The sequence below is a fragment of the Lipotes vexillifer genome, unplaced genomic scaffold (genome assembly GCF_000442215.2).
Source record: "Lipotes vexillifer unplaced genomic scaffold, Lipotes_vexillifer_v1.1 scaffold24, whole genome shotgun sequence".
In the NCBI taxonomy this organism is placed as follows: Eukaryota; Metazoa; Chordata; class Mammalia; order Artiodactyla; family Lipotidae; genus Lipotes; species Lipotes vexillifer.
The window spans coordinates 1786821-1809624 of record NW_006782914.1 but is presented as its reverse complement, the minus strand read 5'-3'; the positions used below and the strand labels follow the sequence as shown (position 1 = coordinate 1809624).

General features: G+C 37.5%; 2 protein-coding genes across 2 annotated transcripts in view; one reads left to right on the top strand and one right to left on the bottom strand.

Annotated features, from left to right (window-relative positions):
- The window catches only part of FAM227B (family with sequence similarity 227 member B), a 286042-nt gene extending 275454 nt beyond the window's left edge, over positions 1-10588 (bottom strand). The window contains exons 1-3 of the mRNA XM_007455562.1: positions 10521-10588; positions 8812-9224; positions 7076-7176 (exon numbers count right to left, since the gene is read on the bottom strand). Coding sequence (XP_007455624.1) covers positions 7076-7176; positions 8812-9224; positions 10521-10588 — 582 coding nt within the window. The remainder of the gene's footprint in view (positions 1-7075; positions 7177-8811; positions 9225-10520) is intronic.
- Positions 9045-22804, top strand: part of DTWD1 (DTW motif tRNA-uridine aminocarboxypropyltransferase 1) — a 17387-nt gene continuing 3627 nt past the window's right edge. Inside the window, exons 1-4 of the mRNA XM_007455540.1 lie at positions 9045-9117; positions 13247-13565; positions 16411-16554; positions 18489-18738. Of these exons, the coding sequence (XP_007455602.1) occupies positions 13302-13565; positions 16411-16554; positions 18489-18738 (658 nt within the window). The 5' untranslated portion in view covers positions 9045-9117; positions 13247-13301. The remainder of the gene's footprint in view (positions 9118-13246; positions 13566-16410; positions 16555-18488; positions 18739-22804) is intronic.

The window sequence follows — 22804 nt, the reverse complement described above, 5'->3', positions numbered from 1 at the left end:
GGCGGCAGAAGTCGGCGTGACGTTGCAGCAGCCTGAGGCCCGCCGTGTGTTCTCCCTGAGAAATTGTCCCTGGGTCCCGGGAACCTGGCAGTGGCGGGCTGCACAGGCTCCCCGGAAGAGGGGTGGGGGCAGTGACCTGTGCTCGCACACAGGCCCCTTGGTGGCGGCAGCAGCAGCCTTAGCGTCTCCCGCCCGTCTCTGGTTTCCGAGCTTTTCTCGCGCCCGTCTCTGGAGCTCCTTTAGGCAGCGCTCTTAAAACCCCTCTCCTCGCGCACCAGGAAACACAGAGGCAAGAAAAGGTCTCTTGCCTCTTGGGTAGGTCCAGACTTTTCCCCGGACTCCCTCCCTGCTAGCCGTGGCGCACTAACCCCTTCGGGCTGTGTTCAAGCCGCCAACCCCAGTCCTCTCCCTGAGCTCCGACCGAAACCGCAACCGAGCCTCAGCTCGCAGCCCCGCCCGCCCCCGGCGGGTGAGCACACGAGCCTCTCGGGCTGGTGAGCGCCGGTCGGCGCCGATCCTCTGTGCGGGAATCTCTCCGCTTTGCCCTCCGCGCCCCTGTTGCTGTGCTGTCCTCCGCGGCTCCGAAGCTCCCCGCTCCGCCTCCCGCAATCTCTGCCCGCGAAGGGGCTCCTAGTGTGTGGAGACCTTTCCTCCTTCACGGCTCCCTCCCACTGGTGCAGGTACCGTCCTTATCCTTTTGTCTCTGTTTATTCTTTTTTCTCTTGCCCTACCCAGGTACGTGGGGAGTTTCTTGCCTTTTGGGAGGTCTGAGGTCTCCTGCCAGCGTTCAGTAGGTGTTCTGTAGGAGTTGTTCCACGTGTAGATGTATTTCTGGTGTATCTGTGGGGAGGAAGGTGATCTCTGCGTCTTACTCCTCCGCCATCTTGGAAAGAGTCAACAACTTTATTTTTTTTTAAATTTTTTTCTCCCTTGCTTCTGAGCCATGTGGCTGACAGGGTCTTGGTGCTCTGGCCGAGTGTCAAACCTGTGTCTCTGAGGTGAGAGAGCCAAGTTCAGGAGATTGGTCCACAAGAGACCTCCAGCTCCATGTAAAATCAAATGGCGAAAGCTCTCCCAGAGATCTGCAACTCAACACTAAGACCCAGCTCCACTCAACGACGAGCAAGACACAGTGCTGGACACCCTCTGACAAACAACTAGCAAAACAGAAACACAACAAAACCCATTAGCAGAGAGGCTGCCTAAATTCATAATAAGGTCAGAGGCACCACAAAACACACCACTGGACACAGTCCTTCCCACCAGAAAGACGAGATCCAGCCTCATCCACCAGAACACAGGCACCAGTCCCATTCACCAGGAAGCCTACACAACCCACTGAACCAACCTTAGCCACTGGGGGCAGTCACCAAAAACAACAGGAACTATGAACCTGCAGCCTGCAGAAAGGAGATCCCAAACACAGTAAGCTAAGCAAAATAAGAAGATAGAGAAACACAGAGCACATGAAGGAGCAAAGTAAAAACCCACCAGACCAAACAAATGAAGAGGAAATAGGCAGTCTACCTGAAAAAGAATTCAGAGTAATGACAGTAAAGATGATCCAAAATCTTGGAAATAGAATGGAGAAAATACAAGAAATGTTTAACAAGGACCTAGAAGAACTAAAGAGCAAATAAACAATGATGAACAACACAATAAATGAAATTAAAAATTCTCTAGAAGGAATCAATAGCAGAATAACTGAGGTAGAAGAACAGATAAGTGACCTGAAAGATAAAATAGTGGAAATAACTACTGCAGAGCAGAATAAGGAAAAAAAAAATGCAAAGAAATGGGGACAGCCTCAGAGACCTCTGGGACAACATTAAACACATCAACATTCGAATTATAGGAGTCCCAGAAGAAAAAGAGAAAAAGAAAGGGACTGAGAAAATATTTCAAGAGATTATAGTGGAAACGTCCCTAACACGGGAAAGGAAATAGTCAATCAAGTCCAGGAAGCACACAGAGAGTCCCACACAGGATAAATCCAAGGAGAAACATGCCAAGAAACATATTAGTCAAACAATCAAAAATTAAATACAAAGAAAACATATTAAAAGCAGCAAGGGAGTGGAACAAATAACATACAAGGGAATCCCCATAAGGTTAACAGATGATCTTTCAGCAGAAACTCTGCAAGCCAGAAGGGAGTGGCAGGACATATTTAAAGTGATGAAAGGGGAAAACCTACAACCAAGATTACTCTACCAAGCAAGGATCTCATTCAGATTCAACAGAGAAATTAAAACCTTTATAGACAAGTAAAAACTAAGAGAATTCAGCACTACCAAACCAGCTTTACAACAAATGCTAAAGGAACTTCTCTAGGCAGAAAACACAAGAGAAGGAAAAGACCTACATAACAAACCCAAAACAATTAAGAAAATGGTAATAGAAACATACATATCGATAACTACCTTAAATGTAAATGGATTAAATGCTCCAACCAAAAGACATAAACTGGCTGAATGGATACAAAAACAAGACTCGTATATATGCAGTTTATAAGAGATGCACTTCAGACCTAGGGACACATACAGACTGAAAATGAGGGGATGGAAAAAGATATTCCCATGCAAATGAAATCAAAAGAAAGCTGGAGTAGAAATTCTCATATCAGAAAAAATAGACTTTAAAATAACGACTATTACAGAGACAAAGAAGGACATTACATAATGATCAAGGGATCAATCCAAGAAGAAGATATAACAATTGTAAATATTTATGCACTCAACATAGTAGCACCTCAATACATAAGGCAACTGCTAACAGCCATATAAGAGGAAATTGACAGTAACACAATCATAGTAAGGGACTTTAACACCCCACTTTCACCAGTGGACAAATCATCCAAAATGAAACTAAATAAGGAAACAGAAGCTTTAAATGATACATTAAACAAGATGGACTTAATTGATATTTATAGGACATTCCATCCAAAAACAACAGAATACACTTTCTTCTCAAGTGCTCATGGAACATTCTCCAGGATAGATCATATCTTGAGTCACAATTCAAGCCTTGGTAAATTTAAAAATATTGAACTCATATCAAGTATCTTTTCTGACCACAACACTATGAGACTAGGTATCAAGTACAGGAAAAAATCTGTAAAAAATACAAACACATGGAGGCTGAACAACATGCTCCTAAATAACCAAGAGATCACTGAAGAAATCAAAGAGGAAATCAAAATATACCTAGAAACAAATGACAGTGAAAACACGACGACCCAAAACCTATGGGATGCAGCAAAAGCAGTTCTAAGAGGGAAGTTTATAGCAATACAATCCTATCTAAAGAAACAAGAAACATCTCAAATAAACAACCTAACCTTACACCTAAAACAATTAGAGATAGAAGAACAAAAAAAGCCTAAAGTTAGCAGAAGGAAAGAAATCATGAAGTTCAGATCAGAAATAAATCAAAAAGAAATGAAGGAAACAATAGCAAAGATCAATAAAACTAAAAGTTGATTCTTTAAGAAGATAAACAAACTTAATAAACCATTAGCCAGACTCATCAAGAAAAAAGAGAGAGGACTCAAAGCAATGAATGAGAAATGAAAAAGGAGAAGTAACAACTGACACTGCAGATATACAAAGGATCATGACAGATTACTACAAGCAACTATATGCCAATAAAATGGACAACCTGGAAGAAGTGGACAAATCCTTAAAAAAGCACAACCTTCTGAGACTGACCAGGAAGAAATAGAAAATGTAAACAGACCAATCACAATAACTGAAATTGAAACTGTGATTAAAAATCTTCCAATAAACAAAAGCCCAGGATCAGATGGCTTCACAGGTGAATTCTATCATTTAGAGAAGAGCTAACACCTATCCTTCTCAGACTCTTCCAAAATATAGCAGAGGGAGGAACATTCCCAAAGTCATTCGACAAGGCCACTGTCACCCCAAATCCAAAACCAGACAAAGATGTCCCCAAAAAAGAAAACTACAGGCCAATATCACTGATGAGCATAGATGCAAATGTTCTCAACAAAATACTAGCAAACAGAATCCAACAGCACATTAAAAGGATCATACACCATGATCAAGTGGGGTTTATCCCTGGAATGCAAGGATTCTTCAATATATGCAGATCAATCAATGTGATACTCCATATTAACAAACTGAAGAAGAAAAACCATATGATCATCTCAATAGATGCAGAAAACGCTTTTGATAAAATTAAACACCCATTTATGATAAAAACCCTACAGAAAGAAGGCACAGAGGGAACTTAGCTCAACATGATAAAGGCCATATATGACAAACCCACAGCCAACATCATTCTCAGTGGTGAAAAACTGAAGCCATTTCCTCTAAGATCAGGAACAAGACAAGGCTGTCCTCTCTCACCAGTATTATTCAACATAGTTTTGGAAGTTTTTGCTACAGAAATCAGAGAAGAAAAGAAATAAAAGGAATCCAAATTGGAAAAGAAGTAAAGCTGTCACTGTTTGCAGATGACATGAGACTATACATAGAGAATCCTAAGATGCTACCAGAAGACTAGTAGGGCTAGTCAATGAATTTGGTAAAGTAGCAGGATACAAAATTAATGCACAGGAATCTCTGGCATTCCTATACACTAATGATGAAAAATCTGAAAGAGAAATTAAGGAAACACTTTCATTTACCGTTGCAACAAAAAGAATAAAATACCTAGGTATAAACCGACCTAAGGAGACAAAAGACTTGTATGCAGAAAACTATAAGACACTGATGAAAGAATTTAAAGATGATACAAACAGATGGAGAGGTATACTTGGATTGAAAGAATCAATACTGGATTGAAAGAATCTTGGATTCTTGGATTGAAAGAATCAATACTGTGAAAATGAGTATACTACCCAAAGCAATCTACAGATTCAATGCAATCCCTATCAAACTACCACTGGCATTTTTCACAGAACTAGAACAAAAAATTCACAATTTGTATGGAAACACAAACGACCCCAAATAGCCAAAGCAATCCTGAGAAAGAAAAACGGAGCTGGAGGAATCAGGCTCCCTGACTTCAGACTATACTACAAAGCTACAGTAATCAAGACAGTATGGTACTGGCACAAAAACAGAAATATAGACCAATGGAATAGGATAGAAAGCCCAGAGTTAAATCCACGCACATATAGTCACCTTATTTTTGATAAAGGAGGCAAGAATATACAATGGAGAAAAGACAGCCTCTTCAATAAGTGGTGCTGGGAAAACTGGACAGCTGCATGTAAAAGAATGAAATTAGAACACTCTCTAACACCACACACAAAAATAAACTCAAAATGGATTAAAGACCTAAATGTAAGGCCAGACACTATAAAACTCTTAGATTAAAACACAGGCAGAAAACTCTATGACATATATCACAGCAAGATCCTTTTTGACCCACCTCCTAGAGAAATGGAAATAAAAACAAAAATAAACAAATGGTACCTGATGAAACTTAAAAGCTTTTGCATGGCAAAGGAAACCATAAACAAGACGAAAAGACAACCCTCAGAATGGGAGAAAATATTTGCAAATGAAGCAACTGACAAAGGATTAATCTCCAAAATTTACAAGCAGCTCATGCAGCTCAATATCAAAAAAACAAAAAAGCCAATCCAAAAATGGGCAGAAGACCTAAATAGACATTTCTCCAAAGAAGATATACAGATTGCCAACAAACACATGAAAGGATGCTCAACATCACTAATCATTAGAGAAATGAAAATCAAAACTAAAATGAGGTATCACCTCACACCAGTCAGAATGGCTATCATCAAAAATCTACAAACAATAAATGCTGCAGAGGGTGTGGAGAAAAGGGAAACTTCTTGCACTGTTGGTGGGAATGTAAATTGATACAGCCACTATGGAGAACAGTATGAGGTTCCTTTTAAAACTAAAAATAGAACTACCATACGACTCAGCAATCCCACTACTGGGCATATACCCTCAGAAAACCATAATTGAAAAAGAGTCATGTACCACATTGTTCACTGAAGTTCTATTTACAATAGCCAGGACATGGAAGCCACCTAAGTGTCCATTGACAGGTGAATAGATAAAGTAGCTGTGGCACATATATACAATGGAATATTACTCAGCCATAAAAAGAAATGAAATTGAATTATTTGTAGTGAGGTGGATGAACTTAGTGTCTGTCATACAGAGTGAAGTAAGTTAGAAAGAGAAAAACAAATACTATGTGCTAACACATATATATGGAATCTAAAAAAAAAAAAAAAATGGTTCTGAAGAACCTCGGGGCAGGACAGGAATAAAGATGCGGATGTAGGGAATGGACTTGAGGACATGGGGAGGGGGAAGGGGAAGTTGGGATGAAGTGAGAGAGTGTCATGGACATATATACACTACCAAATGTACAACAGATAGCTAGTGGGAAGCAGGCGCATAGCACAGGGAGATCAGTCGGTGCTTTGTGACCACCTAGAGGGGTGGAACTGGGAGAGTGGGAAGGAGACGTGAGAGGCAGGAGATATGGGAACATATGTATATGTATAGCTGATTCTCTGTGTTATAATGCAGAAACTAACACACCATTGTAAAGCAATTATACTCCAATAAATATGTTAAAGAAAAAAAAGATACTGCCAAAAAAATGTTAATGTGATCATATGTGGCTCACGCCTGAATAATATTTACAAATGTTAATTTAAACAAAAACTGTGATACTACAGTATTGAGAGATGAGGAGATAAGAGTGTGTAGGGGTAGGGAGAGAAGGAATGTTCACACACTTGGGCGTGGTGTTATAAAAGATCTTTATCACTGCCTTCTCTCAGAAAGTGAAAAATCAAAAAATTGCAGTATATTTTGACATATGGAGTAAATAACAGAAGTACCTAAAATACTTGAAAGAATTTTCCTTTGAAGAAAAGAATTGAGATAAGAGGAGTGGTTGGGGACTACAGGGTTTTGGTTAAAAACTTAGAATGTGGCAAACTGTTACTGCTCACCAATACCTGTATGTTTCTCTACATTTCTGAGGCTCCCTTGCAGTTAGAGGGGAACTTGGATTAAATTCTGGCCAATGAAATGTGGGCAAAGTGACATACGCCATTTTTAGGGCTGACCTCTAAAATTTTTGTGTGATTCACCGTGCTTTCTTTCTTGACAGGTAAGCTGTGGCTCCAACTTGTAGGAGATAGCACAACCACTAAAAATAAAAAGAAACCTACTTTCTTAAGTTTAACATTTCATCTGACTAGTAATGGCCACAATGGATTTCTCATGAGAAATAACAATTTGTTGTATGAAACCACTGAAATTTTGGGGTTTTCTGCGACAGCTGTAAATTCAGTGTGTTGGTTTTTTAAAAAACAGCCACAAATTCCTTGACAATCTTTTGAGAAGTGGCATCTATGTCCCGTCACCTAAAATCTAGACATGGCTTGAAACTCACTTATAATAAAAAGAATGTGAGAGAAGTAATGCTGTGTTACTTTTGGGGACTAGGTTAGAAAAGAACATGTAGTTTCTGCCTTGCTCATTGCAACATTTGACTTTGGAGCACTGGTCCTAGGCTAAGAAGTTTGGTTACCCCACTGCCATACTGTGGGGAAGCCCAGGCCACATGGGGAGGCTACACACAGGAGCTCTGCTAGCATTCAGTCTTCACAGCTGAGTTATCAGAAAAAACGCTGTCCGTCTATGTTCTACTGAACACAAAATTCATGAACATAATAAAATGGTTGTTTTAAGCCACCATATTTTGGAGTAATTTATCACATAGCAATAGTAACCCAATACTCACTCAGATTAATAAACAGAATCATTTGCTTTTTAATCTGTGTGCTTGATCTAAATTAGTTTAAAAAGATAAAGGTGTGAATTATTTATAATTGGCTTGGAGACTTTGCTATTGCTACTCTTCTTTCCCCCTAAAGCAGTGGCTTTCAAACTTTTTAAGAGAAACACACAATGAGAAATCCATTTTATAAACGTGACCTAATGCACACATACATGCATACATACATAATTTAAAACTCCATAAAGCAAAATGTAACTTTACCAAGTGCCATGTACTGATATTTCCACACTAGACCATTTCATTTTTTAAAAAGTGTAGTTGTGACTAAATAGATTTCCTTGCTTACAAATGGGACCTCCACCAACGGATGGACCACACCACCCCTTTGAATAACACTGCCCTAAGCCATAATCATTCTTCAAGGCTTTACTCAAGTTCAGCCAATAAAACTTCATTGACCACTCTGAGCTCTTTTGAAATTCCTATAATTTATTAGTCATATTGTATTTTCTGTACTACCCACTCTTAACTTGATACGTAAGGTCCTCTAGGGTAAGGTTCTGTCTTTTATCTCTCACTTGCTAAATTCAGAGTATTCAATAAATCCATTGCTCAATATCCGGTCACTGTGTTTCTAAACCTCACAATTGTCAACATGCATTCCTTCTATTTGGATTTTCTTTGAGGTCGGGCAAGGAAAAATGGTTTAATAACCCATCCACATATTATACTTAATTTCAAACTGGAAAAGTGCACAAAGCAGTCCCACCTCTACACGAGTGTGTAGTTTTAAAGCAAACCAAATTATCAAGATATAATTTTCCTAACAGCTTTCATTACTATGCAGCACACGAAATACTTCTCTTGACACAGCCTTAAAAAAACGTAATAGAACAAAGTTCTCACGACTAAAATATTTTGGGAATTGGTAAATGGGGAAGTGTTCTGTAGGAACCGCATTTTTCACAACTCACTGCAACTGCACCTTGACAGTTTGTTTCGAGAACCGCGTCCCACTTTAGTGGTCCGGGTCAGTCTCACGGAGCGGGGTCCTGGTCTTCCATCCCGTCTCTCCGGAAAAGGGCAACACCACCGACCACCGGAGACGCTGAGGCGGGACTTTCCGTCTAACCCCGTACCGCGGTCCTCCCCGTCCGTTACCTTTGCCAGAAGGGCCCGCGCAGAGCCGGGCCCTAGCAACGGCCTTAGCAACGGCTAGGCTCCTCCCTCCGGTGTCGCCCGGAAAGCGCTCCGCCGCGCCCGGCGGGACTAAGGCCGGGCGCGCGCAGCGGTCCTGGGCGGAGCGGAACACGCGTGGAGCCGTGCGAGGACCCGTGGGTTGTGCAGGTGTGAGTCCCACCGAGATCCCTCGTTTGGGTCTCCGCGCCTCTGTGGGGACCAGCCGTCTGGCCGGAGCCCGGCAGCTGCGAGAGTGGACGCTCCTTGGCCGGGCCCTGCCGGAGGTCGTGCTGGGTGTCTCTTTGTGAGCGGTGACCTGGTTTCTGCGCGGGCGCTTGCATTAAGATCTTGCGGGCCCTCTGGGAAAAGGGTGTCCAAATTTTCCCTAAAAAAAAATTCTTTTTCAGTGCATTCCACCCCACGAAAAGTCTGTCCAGGCAAAGTTAGTCCCCTAGGAACCCTATTCTTTATATTTTAGTGTTTGGAGTGGTTTGGGGGCATTGGTTATCAGGGAAGGAGAAACTTAGTACAGACATAGTGTGCCATGCAATGTATTTAAAATATTAAGGTTATGATTACATAATAAGCAAAGAGGCTGTTCCTTATGTCTGAATTATTTGGGGGAAATGTAGGATAAGTAAGGAAGTATATTAACACTGCAAGCTGCCAATTCCACGAAGTTGGATGATAAAATCAATGCTTGACTCAAAACCACAATATTTTAAGAATTACTTCTGTCGGAGCCCCAATGTACCGTGAAAAACTAAGGCAAGACAGTCTGTCTACCACATGTTGGGTGGTGTGTATGGAGGGTGCTGTTAACTTGTATGAAAAAGTTGGTACCTTGGGTTTTTAAACATGGATATTGGACCTGTACATATGTGACCAGGTTCTTAAAGATAGGGGGAAAAAAATTGAAGTAGGTTTTATCTAGTACTGAATTGGTCCAAAGTACAGAATAGGGGAGTTTTATATAATGTTCCATTGGGAAGTGAGTCAACTTGTAGCTAGGAGCCTTTTCCATTTTTATTTTAGAAAAAAAAAAAAAAAATCTGCCAGGCTGCTAATTCTGCCGTGCTGCATATGGCCCATAAATGTTTGTCAGATACTTCAGTAGCAGGTGCATAGTGGTTACTTCTTTTTCAGAATGGTTTTGATTTAGTTAACAAGTATTTGTTGAATTCCTCTCGCTGCCCTAAGACATAGGAACAGGACAGATCCGTAAAGAATTCTGCTGTTGGAGAGCTGACTGCTAGGAGGGATAGTTTCACTAAAAGGTAACTCCAAATTAAAGTACGGTATGTGAAACTAGTAATAAGTGCATGAAAGTAAAGAGATGTAAGAGATTGCCATGGGCCATCTAGAATCCTGACTTTGAGACTAAAAATAGAGGATTATGTGCAAGGTAGAATTGATACAACTTGATTAAGTTGGGAGGTAAAGAGGGTAGAAGGAGAAAAATTAATTTGTTTTCATCCCAGGTTGCAGAATGATGGGTGAACCATCAAGGTAAAAATATTTGTTAATTTCTTAGGAATAAAGTTTTTTAATGTTTTCTCAGTAACCCCTACCACTTCACTTGTATTTCCCACACATATTTGATGTTAACAAGTATGTTTTGAAAGTTTTGAATCATCATGTTTGCAACAAATGATTTGTACATATTAGAGACAGGCTGTTGATTAGGTCAGGACAGATATCCTGGTCATATGGTTTTAGAGACCTTTGGAGGGAGCCACACCTAACTTGGAACTGCCCACCTCAGCAGTGTAGCCACCTCAGCCCTAGGTGAGAGTGTGTAGGCGGGGCAAGGTGGGGAGCCATTGGCATTTCCCTTTCACTGTCTGAAGGTATTTGTGTTGTCTGATTTTTGTAGAGGAAGGACATTTTATATAAGGCTTTGCTGATATTCATTTAGTTATATGGATGGAAGTCCAAGTGAAATATAGGGGGATATTTCTTTTTTTTTTTTTTTTTTTTGCGGTACGCGGGCCTCTCACTGTTGTGGCCTCTCCCGTTGCAGAGCACAGGCTCCGCACGCGCAGGCCCAGCGGCCATGGCTCACGGGCCTAGCCAATCCGCGGCATGTGGGATCTTACCGGACCGGGGCACAAACCCGTGTCCCCTGCATCGGCAGGCGGTCTCTTAACCACTGTGCCACCAGGGAAGCCCAGGGGGATATTTCTGAGGCATCTCAGGAGGAGTGCACTTTGGGGCTCTAGAAAAACCAGCAGTATTTCATTGAATGTCAGACAACCACATTGACTTTCACGACACCCTTGGGGACTGCATACTTCCCCAGTAGGCCTGGTATGGCAGCACATGCAAACCCCTACATAGCTACTGGAATACCCAGAGAAATGGAGTCAGGTTGAATTAGACCACTCCAATTTCTTTTTTAGGTTGAGTCCCATGACCTGGATAACTCAAGACTTAGCCTAAAAATGTTTTTACGAACCTTAGGCAACACCAGAACAAACCCAAACCAAGAGGATTTAGGTACCAATTAACTTCCTAAGTGTGGTGATGAGACCTCTGTTGGCTTGTGAGAGTTGACCTTTTTTTGGCCAACAAAGGATTTGTAGCTCCGATTTCTAGAGACTAATAGGATCTCTTCCCAGTCTTTTAAGGCTGCTCCTGTCCTTATCTTAGGCAAGATTTCTTTACCCAGATTTGTAGATGGACTCTAGAAATCTGCAAACCACCTGAAATTGTGTGCAAAATATTGTGTCTGTAAGTACATTTTCCTAGAGATAAGGTCGAAGACTGTCATGCAATGTTAAAAGGATCTGAGCCTCAAGAAAAGGTGGCAGCTTAATGTCCTGCACTTTCTCAGTCATTGAGGGCATATTGACAAAGATAAAAGCCATTTTTAGATAGATGATTTGGAGTGGAGGTCAGATAATGTTTTCTATTTGTGAGGCAAGAAGAAGGGGTTGGATCATCATTTTCAAATATCATTTTCTCTGAGCAACCCAAAATGTAAACCTGTACCTAATCAGTACACGTCAAAAATATTTATTGTATTTTGGCTTTCCCCTTGGGTAAGTTTGGCAAGTATATTTTACTTTTCCTTCAATGGCTAGCATCTTTTTTCTTTGTACTTCTTTATTTGGGTCTCAAGCTCCCTGGGATTTACAATCTATAAAAAGCTCCTGATGACTAATTAAATTAGTATCACTAACTTCTTGTTAGTAAATTATGTTGTATATTATGTTCCACTGGACTCTGTTCACTTTCTATTTGGGAGAGCACAGAAAGTTTTCTGTTGCAGTCACAGCATTTCTCTTGTCAGTGTTTGTACTCAAAGTGCCTGGAGTCTCATAGTTAAACACCACAATGCCATAAGGCTTTAGAATATGAGAATCATTTTACAGCTTTGGAATGCATATCAAATCAAATGGGCCCCAGTCTCTTTTCTCCCTCGAAGTATATTGTGCTTACAAAATATTTGAATAACAGTTTTGGCAGCCATCATCCTTCTTTGAAGGAAATATTTAAGTGAGAAAATTACTATTTTACCTCTAGAACTGAAGAATCTGAATGGTATATATTTTTGAAAAGCAGTGTGAATTCTTAGAGTGGGTGAACATTGATGTTACTCTGTAAAATTTTAACATGTATAAGATTACACTTTAATCTTTATATATATGCATATATCTTTATATATAGTCATGTATTTCACCTTTGGGGATATTTTACAAGTTATAATTGGTAATGAATGCCTCATTTTAATGGATGTTTAGTTATATTTTTATGTGTTTTAATTTATGTTGGAGAAGACTACATCTTTTAGAACATAACCAACTAAATTTTACTGATTTCACTGGAACCTTGGATTTTCATTAGCGTTCAGACTGAGATCTGATATCACGTAATATTAATTGAAAGTCAGAGCTTACAGGAGAGGGTTGAATACTCTCCTGGCTGATACTAACATTAAAACATTACATTCCTAATATTAAACAAAATTACTGTTTCTGGGACAAAAATAGTCACTGAAAAATAGATCGTTCATACCTAAACTTTATATTTGAAATAGTTTTTCGAGGCAAGAGCCTTCTTATTTTTATGGAGGGAATAGCTTAAAAGGGTAATTTATTGTTTTGAATATATTGTTTTTTTAATTTTGTATTTTAAAGCATGCTAATTTAGTGGTTTAAAAAACTTATTAACGTTTGTTAATAAATACTAAAAACAGCACACAGTTGTGAATTAAATTGAGTAATTTTTTTTGGTAGAAACAGTGAGTAAAATGTTTTCTGTTTTTTATTTTGCCCCCCACTTTTTTTTTCAGTGCATCTATGATATGTGTTTTAGAAATAAAAGTTAAACTTTGGTTTGAATGAAAAATGTCTCTCAATACACCTATATTTCTCAAAGAAAGGGAAGAAGATAATTCAAAATTTGTGGAAATACAACAGTCACAAACTACATCCATAGCTACGGAATATCCTCTTCAAAACTTATGCTTAGCATCTCAAGAAGTTCTTCAAAAAGCTCAGCAAAGTGGAAGATCAAAATGTCTCAAGTGTGGTGGTTCAAGAATGTTCTACTGCTATACATGTTACGTCCCAGTTGAGAATGTACCTATTGAACAGATACCACGTGTAAAGGTTGGTGAGAACTTTAATTGTTTGGAAGTAGGAAAATAGATTTTAAAAACATGTCTCATATATACCTACTCTAACATAACTGATAAGCTTGATAAATGATATTATTATGAAAATGAATTGTATTAATAGAAAGTTTAATCCTGTAGATTGGTAAACCTATATTTTTTTTCCTCATCTCTAGAAAAAGAGGCACACATTGCCAAAACACTTGCATCTGAGATGAATGCTCTTGTTTTTAATGAAATCAGTTACTTTTTTAAATTAATGATTATAATTCATTTATTACATAGAAAAAAAACAGGGTATAAACTTGAATACTACAAGAGACAAGTTTACAGACTACATGAAGGAGCCTCAAAAACTACCTCAAGGGCCTTGGACTGCCCTTTGAGAAAACATATCCTGAAGGAACTAGGGTTGATTTTTGCTTAAGCAAAATCATGAGTTTAGCCCCATCCTGTACATGGAGATGGAGCACATGTCAGTGACCAAAATTAAATAAAACTAAAATTGAAAGACTAAGACCTACTCATTGGGCTGTGTTATAATTGTTGTGATTTAAAGCCAGATTTAAAAAATTGAATTGATTGCTTACCTTATGCTTGTTGCTTACCAAGACTATTTTTGAGTAGATAAAAGGTCTGTAGACCATCATGTCTATGTAATCAAAAAATTTATTATGTGTATGTTAACTTCCCTAACAGTGACCTGAACTTTAGGAGTAAATGAAATAGTGTATGAAATTTGACTGCTGCCTGTTAGAACTTTAAAGAGACCAAATCTACACATGGACTCATTAGAACTTGCCAGTAAGAAAGTTGTAACTATATTTAAAGATATTTAATGTGGTGATTTTAAGGTTCATTTAAATTTTCAAGTAAGAAAAATACTTTAACACTCATATTTTGTTACTTGAATTGTAGTTTAGCCTACATGTCACCTTGGCAAGTCCATGGTCTGCTTAGGGGTCTCAGATCACTCTTATAGGCTATTGGAAGGTTTACTGGCCAAGAATAAGTAAGAATGGAATCCAGTCAGCTTCAAAGTTACCTCAGAACAACTGAGAGCCTGAGGATAATAATTCTTGGGATAAGATAATGCTGAGCTGGTACTGAGAGACCCTGGGGAAAGGGAATGTAGTATCAGCTGGGACTGAGCATCATGAGGAAAGTGATATAGAGTTCAGCCAGAGGTAGACTGATGTAAAATCGTTTGTGAACTGCCTACTTAAATGGCAAATATTCTATAACTAGAAGTTGGTTTGATGATTTGAAGCAATTGGCTCCAACTTATAGATGATCACTAGGCCTGAGTGGGAGGGTAGGAGGCATGGGGTTTGAAACCCTAGATTGAAAACTATTTGGGATATTTATGACCCTTCTAGGGTATATACTGTCCTCCTTCCATATAATTATCCTGAAAGATAAACTATGTACGGTTGGGATCATCTAGTAGCATACAGCAACTGCCCCTTTAAAAAACAGTTCTGAAGTTAATGATACACACAGCATGGGTGAATCTCACAATAATTATTCTAAGTGAAAGAAATCAGATGAAAAGAGTACATATTTTATGATTTCATTTATACAAAATTCTAGAAAATACAGACTAACCTATAGTGGTAGCAGATCAATGGTTGTCTAAGGACTGTGGGTGGTAGTTGATGGGGAAAAGGGGAAGGAGGGAGGCACAGGAAGACTTTTGGGGGTGATGGATTTGTTCATTATCTTCATTGTGGTGATGAGTGCAAAGGTGTAACATGTTAAAACTCATTAGATTGTACACTTTATATTTATTGTATCAATTTTATCTCTTTAATAAAGCTGTTTTAAAAAACAAGAAAAATAGTTTTGTAACTATTTTGTAACCAGGGTAAAATAGCTATGTGCCCCAGGGTAAATGCCTAGATTCTTGCCTTTTAGTGTGGGATGGGAGCTGTAAGAGTGCTTATCTTAACAAGTCATTTGAACTCTACAGTGAAGAATCCATCTCAAAGAGTTTCATATATATAATGGGGGAGATATGACTTGTCTTTTATTTTCATAATCATGGCTGAATGCAGGACTTGTACAAGCATGATACAGAAAACTAAACCAAACAAGTCAGTGAAATAATAGAAAAATCTAACTCAAGAAATTTGCAGATAATATTATTTTTGCGTAGAGACAGGACATAGTTCATAGTAATTAAATAATGAAACCTTAAGGAAAATAGGCAAAATGATTTTGAAGAGAGTTATTTCTTATATAAAGAGTGTACCTCCTAGAACCATTCTGTTACTGTTTTTTTCCAGTTAATAATTAATTTCACTTGTGCTGTTAATTATGCTGAGAATCATGATGTTAAAATAAAAGATAATACCTTCGACCTCAGAAGATGTTTAAGGAACAAAATTTTAGCTTGAGTTTTAGATCTAAAGCTTTTGCCCAAACTTATGTTTCCTTTTAATATATTGTAAAATTAATAGACCTAAAAGTTTATAGGAATTATAAAAAATGTTCTTGGCACAGGTATTGAAATGCAAAGAATATGACTCAGTGCCAGTGTGATTTAAGTGAAAGTGACATTGGAACATTGCTATAAGAGAAGATTCTATGTTAAATGAGTTGAAAATAGTTGTTCTAGTACATGATTAACAATATTGAGGAATAAATTTGTGTTTCTTCTATGACTGTTACCATTCTTAGTATTTGTTCTAGAAAAGTATGACTTTTCAATCCATAAGTGTATTTATAGGATCTTAGTGTGAACTTGCTATTTAAGCTTTAAAGACCATTTTTGTTAATGTAAAAATTAGAATTTTTATATTTGTTTTGTTCATTTGTCTTTTTTCCTTAAATTTTAGCTTCCATTGAAGATTGACATCATTAAACATCCAAATGAAACAGACGGCAAAAGCACTGCTATACATGCAAAACTCTTAGCACCTGAATTTGTGAATATTTATACATATCCTTGTATTCCAGAATATGAAGAAAAGGACCATGAAGTAGGCAGCTTATTTTTTTTTTACAACTTTTCACGTTGAATCAAAAAATGAATTTTAAACCCCATTGCCTTTCTGAACTTACTTGAACATAATTTAATATTTTGTTTAGTGATCTAGGGTTAAATCTTATATTGCACTAAACAATGCACAGTTTACTTCATCATTGTCTTCAAAGATCAAATGATCCTAGGTGTTGAGCTTTGTTGAGTCTGTCTTTCTACTTTTTATTGTTTGCATTATTTCTTCAGGTTTTTACTCTTTGCCAGTACTACTAGACCTGCTTTTACTTTTCTCCCGTCTCCATTCTCCTGCCTATACTACACATAGATAGTCTAATTTGATACAAACTGAGAAACCAGATTACAAATGTTGTTGGAATTTCTCCAGAAGAAGAAGAAGAGACAGACTAAGGTAGAAGGATTTTTAGAAATTCTCTCTAAATTAAGAGCATTAGTACATGGCCTTTGTAATATTTCTTTTGGCTACTCAGAGGCCTTCCTTACTCATTTCTAGATTCTTAATTGGTTTTCACATAGTTGAAATGGTCACATTAGTGACAGCTGGTCTTGTTGAAAAGTGATGTTGCAATAGATCTCAAAAAACTAGGGCTTGAATACTTCTGAAAGAAGCACATAAACCCTTTTAGGTCTCTTGGGGGAACATTTGTTGGTATGGTTAATTTAGAAGCAAAATTAAAAATACATTCATTTGTTCAAGGAAGAACTTGGTAAGTTTTTCCTTTCCTATCAATATATTTATACTTTTTGGTTGAGTTTATAGAAAGTTGTGTTTGTAAATAATATATGAGTTTCGGATCTAGGAATATATTTGTATTTCCTTCTCTGGTCAGCTAGGTTTTCGTCTATGTCAATTAAATAGAACACAGTGCTAGGTAATATAAAAAGATGTGACATGCTTATAGTCCAGGAAAACTAAAAAGCCCTGGACTTTGCTTATTGGGTATGGGGGATATGTAGGCATGCATCGTGAATGTCTGAAAAACTTTTATAATGTCGAAGTTTATAAATTCAAGATTTTAAAGTTTATTTTAATATTTATTTTTTCATATTAAAAATGATATATTTTCATTCAAGAAAACTTGGGAAATAGAGAAACGTATGGAGGATAACATCTGTGATTCTATCAACATTTGTTCATTTAACAGATATTTACTGGGTGCCTGCTTTGTGGCAGGAGTTTTTATACTTTTACAGTACAGTATATAAGATCTCGGTAAAAACATGCTGAAAGAAAGGAGGTGCCATAATTTACTGAATTATTCCTTGAAAGTTAGATTTCTTTAGTTTTAGTTTTTCACTGTAATAAATACACTTTAACAAATATTCTGGGTATTGTGAGTATGTGTGTGTTTAGAATTATTTTATTAAGATAAATTCCCATATGTGAAATTATTTGACCAAAGGGTATGAACATTTCAAGACTCTTGACTTAAATTGCCAAATTGCTTTCAGAAAGAGTTATACTGTTTAAACCTGATGTCAGTAATGGCTGTAAAGGCCTATTACACCATTTCCTTACCAGCATTGGCTGTATCATTTGTTGTGAAAATGGTATTTAATTATTGAGCACTTTTCAATGGTTCTTTTACAAAGTACCCCATACTTTGCCTTTTATCTTATGAAATATTATAGAGTTTAGTTTTTTGAATTAAGGTACAATTAACTGAGCTTCTCTCAATAGGTGAATAACTTATTTTGAAGTACAAAAATAATTCTAGGTAGTGTATTATGATTATAAATTACTAGGGAAGAGCCAAAAACTTTACCATATATATTAAAGAGGCACATATAATAGAACCTAATGCTTGTTTCTCAGATACTCAACATATTTTTTCCTCTTAAAGTTTTAAGTCAGAATTTATTAATTTTGAAGATCATAATAGCACACTGCTAACTTAAGCTTCTTTGCTTTAGGTTGCACTTGTTTTTCCTGGACCTAACTCTGTTTCAGTAAAAGAAATTTCTTTTCGTCTCCAAGAAAAGATTCAAAATAATGTTGGAGGCAAAAATGATGACCTTGACAAGCCATTCATTAAACGCAAGAAAACTGAAGAACAGGATTTGAATGACAGCAAGTGCAAAGACACAACACTGAAAAAAATTGTATTCATAGATAGCACCTGGAACCAAACAAACAAAATATTCACTGATGAGAGACTACAAGGTAAGAAAAAAATGTTGCATGTTTTTTGTTTTTGTTTTTGTTTTGCGGTACGCGGGCCTCTCACTGTTGTGGCCTCTCCCGTTGCGGAGCACAGGCTCCGGACATGCAGGCTCAGCGGCCATGGCTCACAGGCCCAGCTGCTCCGCGGCATGTGGGATCTTCCCAGACCGGGGCACGAACCCATGTCCCCTGCATCGGCAGGCGGACTCTCAACCACTGCGCCACCAGGGAAGCCCAATGTTGCATGTTTTTGATTGTTCCGTTCCCCAACTTTCATTTCAAAGAACTTCAGACCTACAGATGTATTGCAAGAAGAGTTGCATTGAATACACATACATTTTGCCACATTTGCTTTAGTTTTCCTCCTCTATTATATGTATGTTTGTGTACTTAGGTATCATATATGTGTTTGGTTGAACCATTTGAAAGTAAGTTGCAGGCTTTGCAATACATCACCCTTAAATACCTAAGTGTACAACTTTTAAGAATAATTGCATAATCACTATACCGTTATCACTCTAAGAAAATTAACAAAAGTTCTGTGATATCTAATATGCAGTTCATATTCATATTTCCTTAATTAACCCCAAAATATCTGTTGTAGCTCTTTTCCTCTGATGCAGCATGTAAATTCAAATTGCATTTGGTTATTATGTCTCTTTAGTCTCTTTTAATGTAGAACAGTCCCCTGTTTTTTTTCATGACTTAGACTTGTGTGAAGAGGATAGGTCAATTGTCTGAATGTTTCAATATTAGATTCAGTTTAAATATTTTTGCAAGGATACTTCAGATAAGGATAAATACAGGGTTGTCCATGACAATTCCAGTTTATATCTATTGTTTTGATATAATTATGAATAGCATCCCCTTTCACTCTTGGAAATGAAGCTGTTTGGTTGATTAATTACATGGTTACTGTATTCATAGCTCAGGTTGTATATATCAGATCAGGAGGATATAATGTAAGTTGTTCCATTACTGCTGATAACTTTAATTCCTTGATTAAAGTGGTGATTGCCAAATTTCTCTGTTATAGAGGTTATTTTCTTCATTGAAATTAGTAGTAATCTGTGGGGTGATGCTTTAAGATGGTGAACTATTCCCAACTGCTTTTTACTGAGTGGTTTTAGTATTGATGTCTGTTGCCTAAATCAGTAATTACATTAAGGATTACAAAATGATGAAATTTTAATATTATTATTTCTTCTACATTTGTTAGCTGGCATTCTTATGTAAAGAAGAGCTTTTCTTTTCCCTCTCTTCTTTTTTTCTCTTTTTGAGATCACTGTGGTCTTATGGGTTTCCTTTTAGTTCAGTGTATTATAATGTATCATGATTGTATTCTTTTTGATGTCCAACTTGTCTAAAATTTTGCTGTTGGGAGCCCTTCAAGTCCTTTGTGGCATGGCCTCATTAGTCTTTCTGTTACAACAGGATGTCCCAAGTTCACTTGTACTTTTTTCCTGCCCCAGACCTAGAATTAATTACTTGAAGGAGCTGTGGTTCTTTTAGTGGGGAATGGTATTAGAAACCAAGATCTGGTAAATTTATTACTGCTTGGATGTCATTGCTTCAGTGGACAGAGCCAAAAGCAATAAATAGATATATATTATGAGTTCATATGGATAGTTCCAATTCAGATTTAACATTACTTTCTTTTGTTTTATGTTTGTATCTTTTTCTCTTAGAGTGAAAAGCTTAGTGTCTAATAATAATGGTTTAAAAAAGTTGCTTTTCTTGCCCAATAACACAACTACTAATATGAAGGACGTTACTTGTCTTGTTCCCTTGCACCTTAGTTCTTCAGTCTTTCTCGGTAGTTTCTCTAAAAACTTTAGGTTTATTTCTAGCTCTTTGATGGCTTTATTTGTGTACCATGTATGATTAGAAAGCAAAAGAGCTACCCGATTGGTATTAGGCAGTTTCCAAAACAGTTTCAAACTGGGAGAGCTTCTCCCAGGCAATTGTTAAAAATATCCATCCTCTAGAAAAGAAAGTTTATGACACTTTTTGGAATCCTGTGATAATTAGTCCCAAGCTAAAGTGAGCGACAATGCTAGATTTACCTAACTTAATTTATATAGTTTATACCTCTTGAAAACAGCATACATGTTAGAAAAATTGCTTTGTCATTCTAATTCTGTGTGCTTGGGTGTACGTGTGTGTGAGAGAGACAAAGAAGTGTATGTGTGTGTGTGTGTGTGTGTGTGTGTGTATGAGAGAGAGACAGAGACAGAGAAAGATGACTGAGCATAAGATTTGCAGCGTTATTGCTAATGTTTAATAGATGAAGCCCTAAAGTCCCGCTCTTTGGAGTACTGCCTGCCACGTTACCTTGGACAGTTACAGCAGCAAGTTACTCCTCAGTTTGAAGATTTTCCTGAGCCTTTTCTTTAAATTACTTTATATGGTAATTGAAAAGGTCAAGTGAAGAACATAAGTGATAACACTTGAAAAAATTGTAAAAGGAACTATTGAGGTACAATTCAAATATGTTTTCAGCCGTTGTGCTTAAGCCTTCAAATCACATTTGTACAAAAAATTTCTATTTCTCAGATCACATAGAAAGTATCATATATTTCAGTTCTGTGCTACATCAGAATTTTAAAAGGGATTTCTTAAACCCTTCAAAATCATGAAGTAAATGGATTTCTAGAGTCAGTCTTCTCTGCGTGCCCTATTTCACCCCCTGCCTCTTCTGGCTCCTCATTGCACCACAGGAAATATTTAGGGCTTGGCATATTTATAATCTGTACATATGTGAAATACCAGTTTCCAGATAAGCCAAGTTACTTCCACAAGAAACAGCCCTTTTTTGTTATAAATCATTGCCATTAGGTTTTAAAGTGTTTTATCATTTGATAGGATTAAGCTGAACAAACCAACTCTAAACCTCAGTTTAAACCCTCAAATGTAGTGTATTGGAATGTTTGTTTCTGTTATCTTATTATGAATGTTGAGATTAAGAATCCCCTTAACAATGTAACATACTGTTTTGCCAGACTTTACAGACAGAGAGCTGTGGATGTTTTACTGCTGTCAAAATAAAACATTTGAAGTTTGAGTGCCTAATTTAATCATAAAATGTAAGCCCTCAAGTGAAAAATGGCATAACATCCTTGAAGATCCACCACAGAAAGGCTTGGGGGAATACAGTGGGGAAGGATGGTTTCTTTTTGTTGGAGAAGGAGTCAAAATTGTTAAAACTAGCATTCATCACTTCAATAAGTGGTGCTGGGAAAACTGGAGAGCTACATGTAAAAGAATGAAATTAGAACATCCTCTAACACCATATACAAAAATAAACTCAAAGTGGATTAAAGGCTTAAATGTAAGACCCGATACTTTAATAAAGGAAAACATAGGCAGAACACTCTTTGACATAAATCAGAGCAATATTTTTTTGTATCCATCTCCTAAAGCAAAGGAAATAAAAGCAAATATAAATAAATGGGACCTAATTAAACTTATAAGGTTTTGTACAACAGAGGAAACCATCAACAAAATGAAAAGACAACCTATTGAATGGAAGAAAATATTTGCAAATGATATGACTGATAAGGGAGTGATATCCAACATATATAAATAGCTCATCGCATCAAAAAGCGAATAATCTGATTAAAAAATGGACAGAAGAACTGAATAGACATTTTTCCAAGGAGGGAATACAGATGGCCAACAGACACATGAAGTGATGCTAATCATTAGGGAAGTACAAATCAAAACCACAATGAGATATCACCTCACACCTCTCAGAATGGCTATCATCAAAAAGAACACAAGTAACAGATGTTGGTGGGGATGTGGAGAAAAGGGAACCCTCGTGCACTGCTAGTGGGAATGTAAATTGGTGCAGCCACTATGGAAAATAGTGGAGGTTTCTCAAAAAACTAAAAATTGAACTACCATATGATCCAGCAATTCCACTCCTGGATATATATTTTAAAAAAACTAAAAACACTAATTGAAAGACTTATGCACCCCAGTGTTCATAGCAGCATTATTTACAATTGCCAAGGTGTGGAAGCAACCCAAGTGTCCATCAACAGATGAATGGATAAAGAAT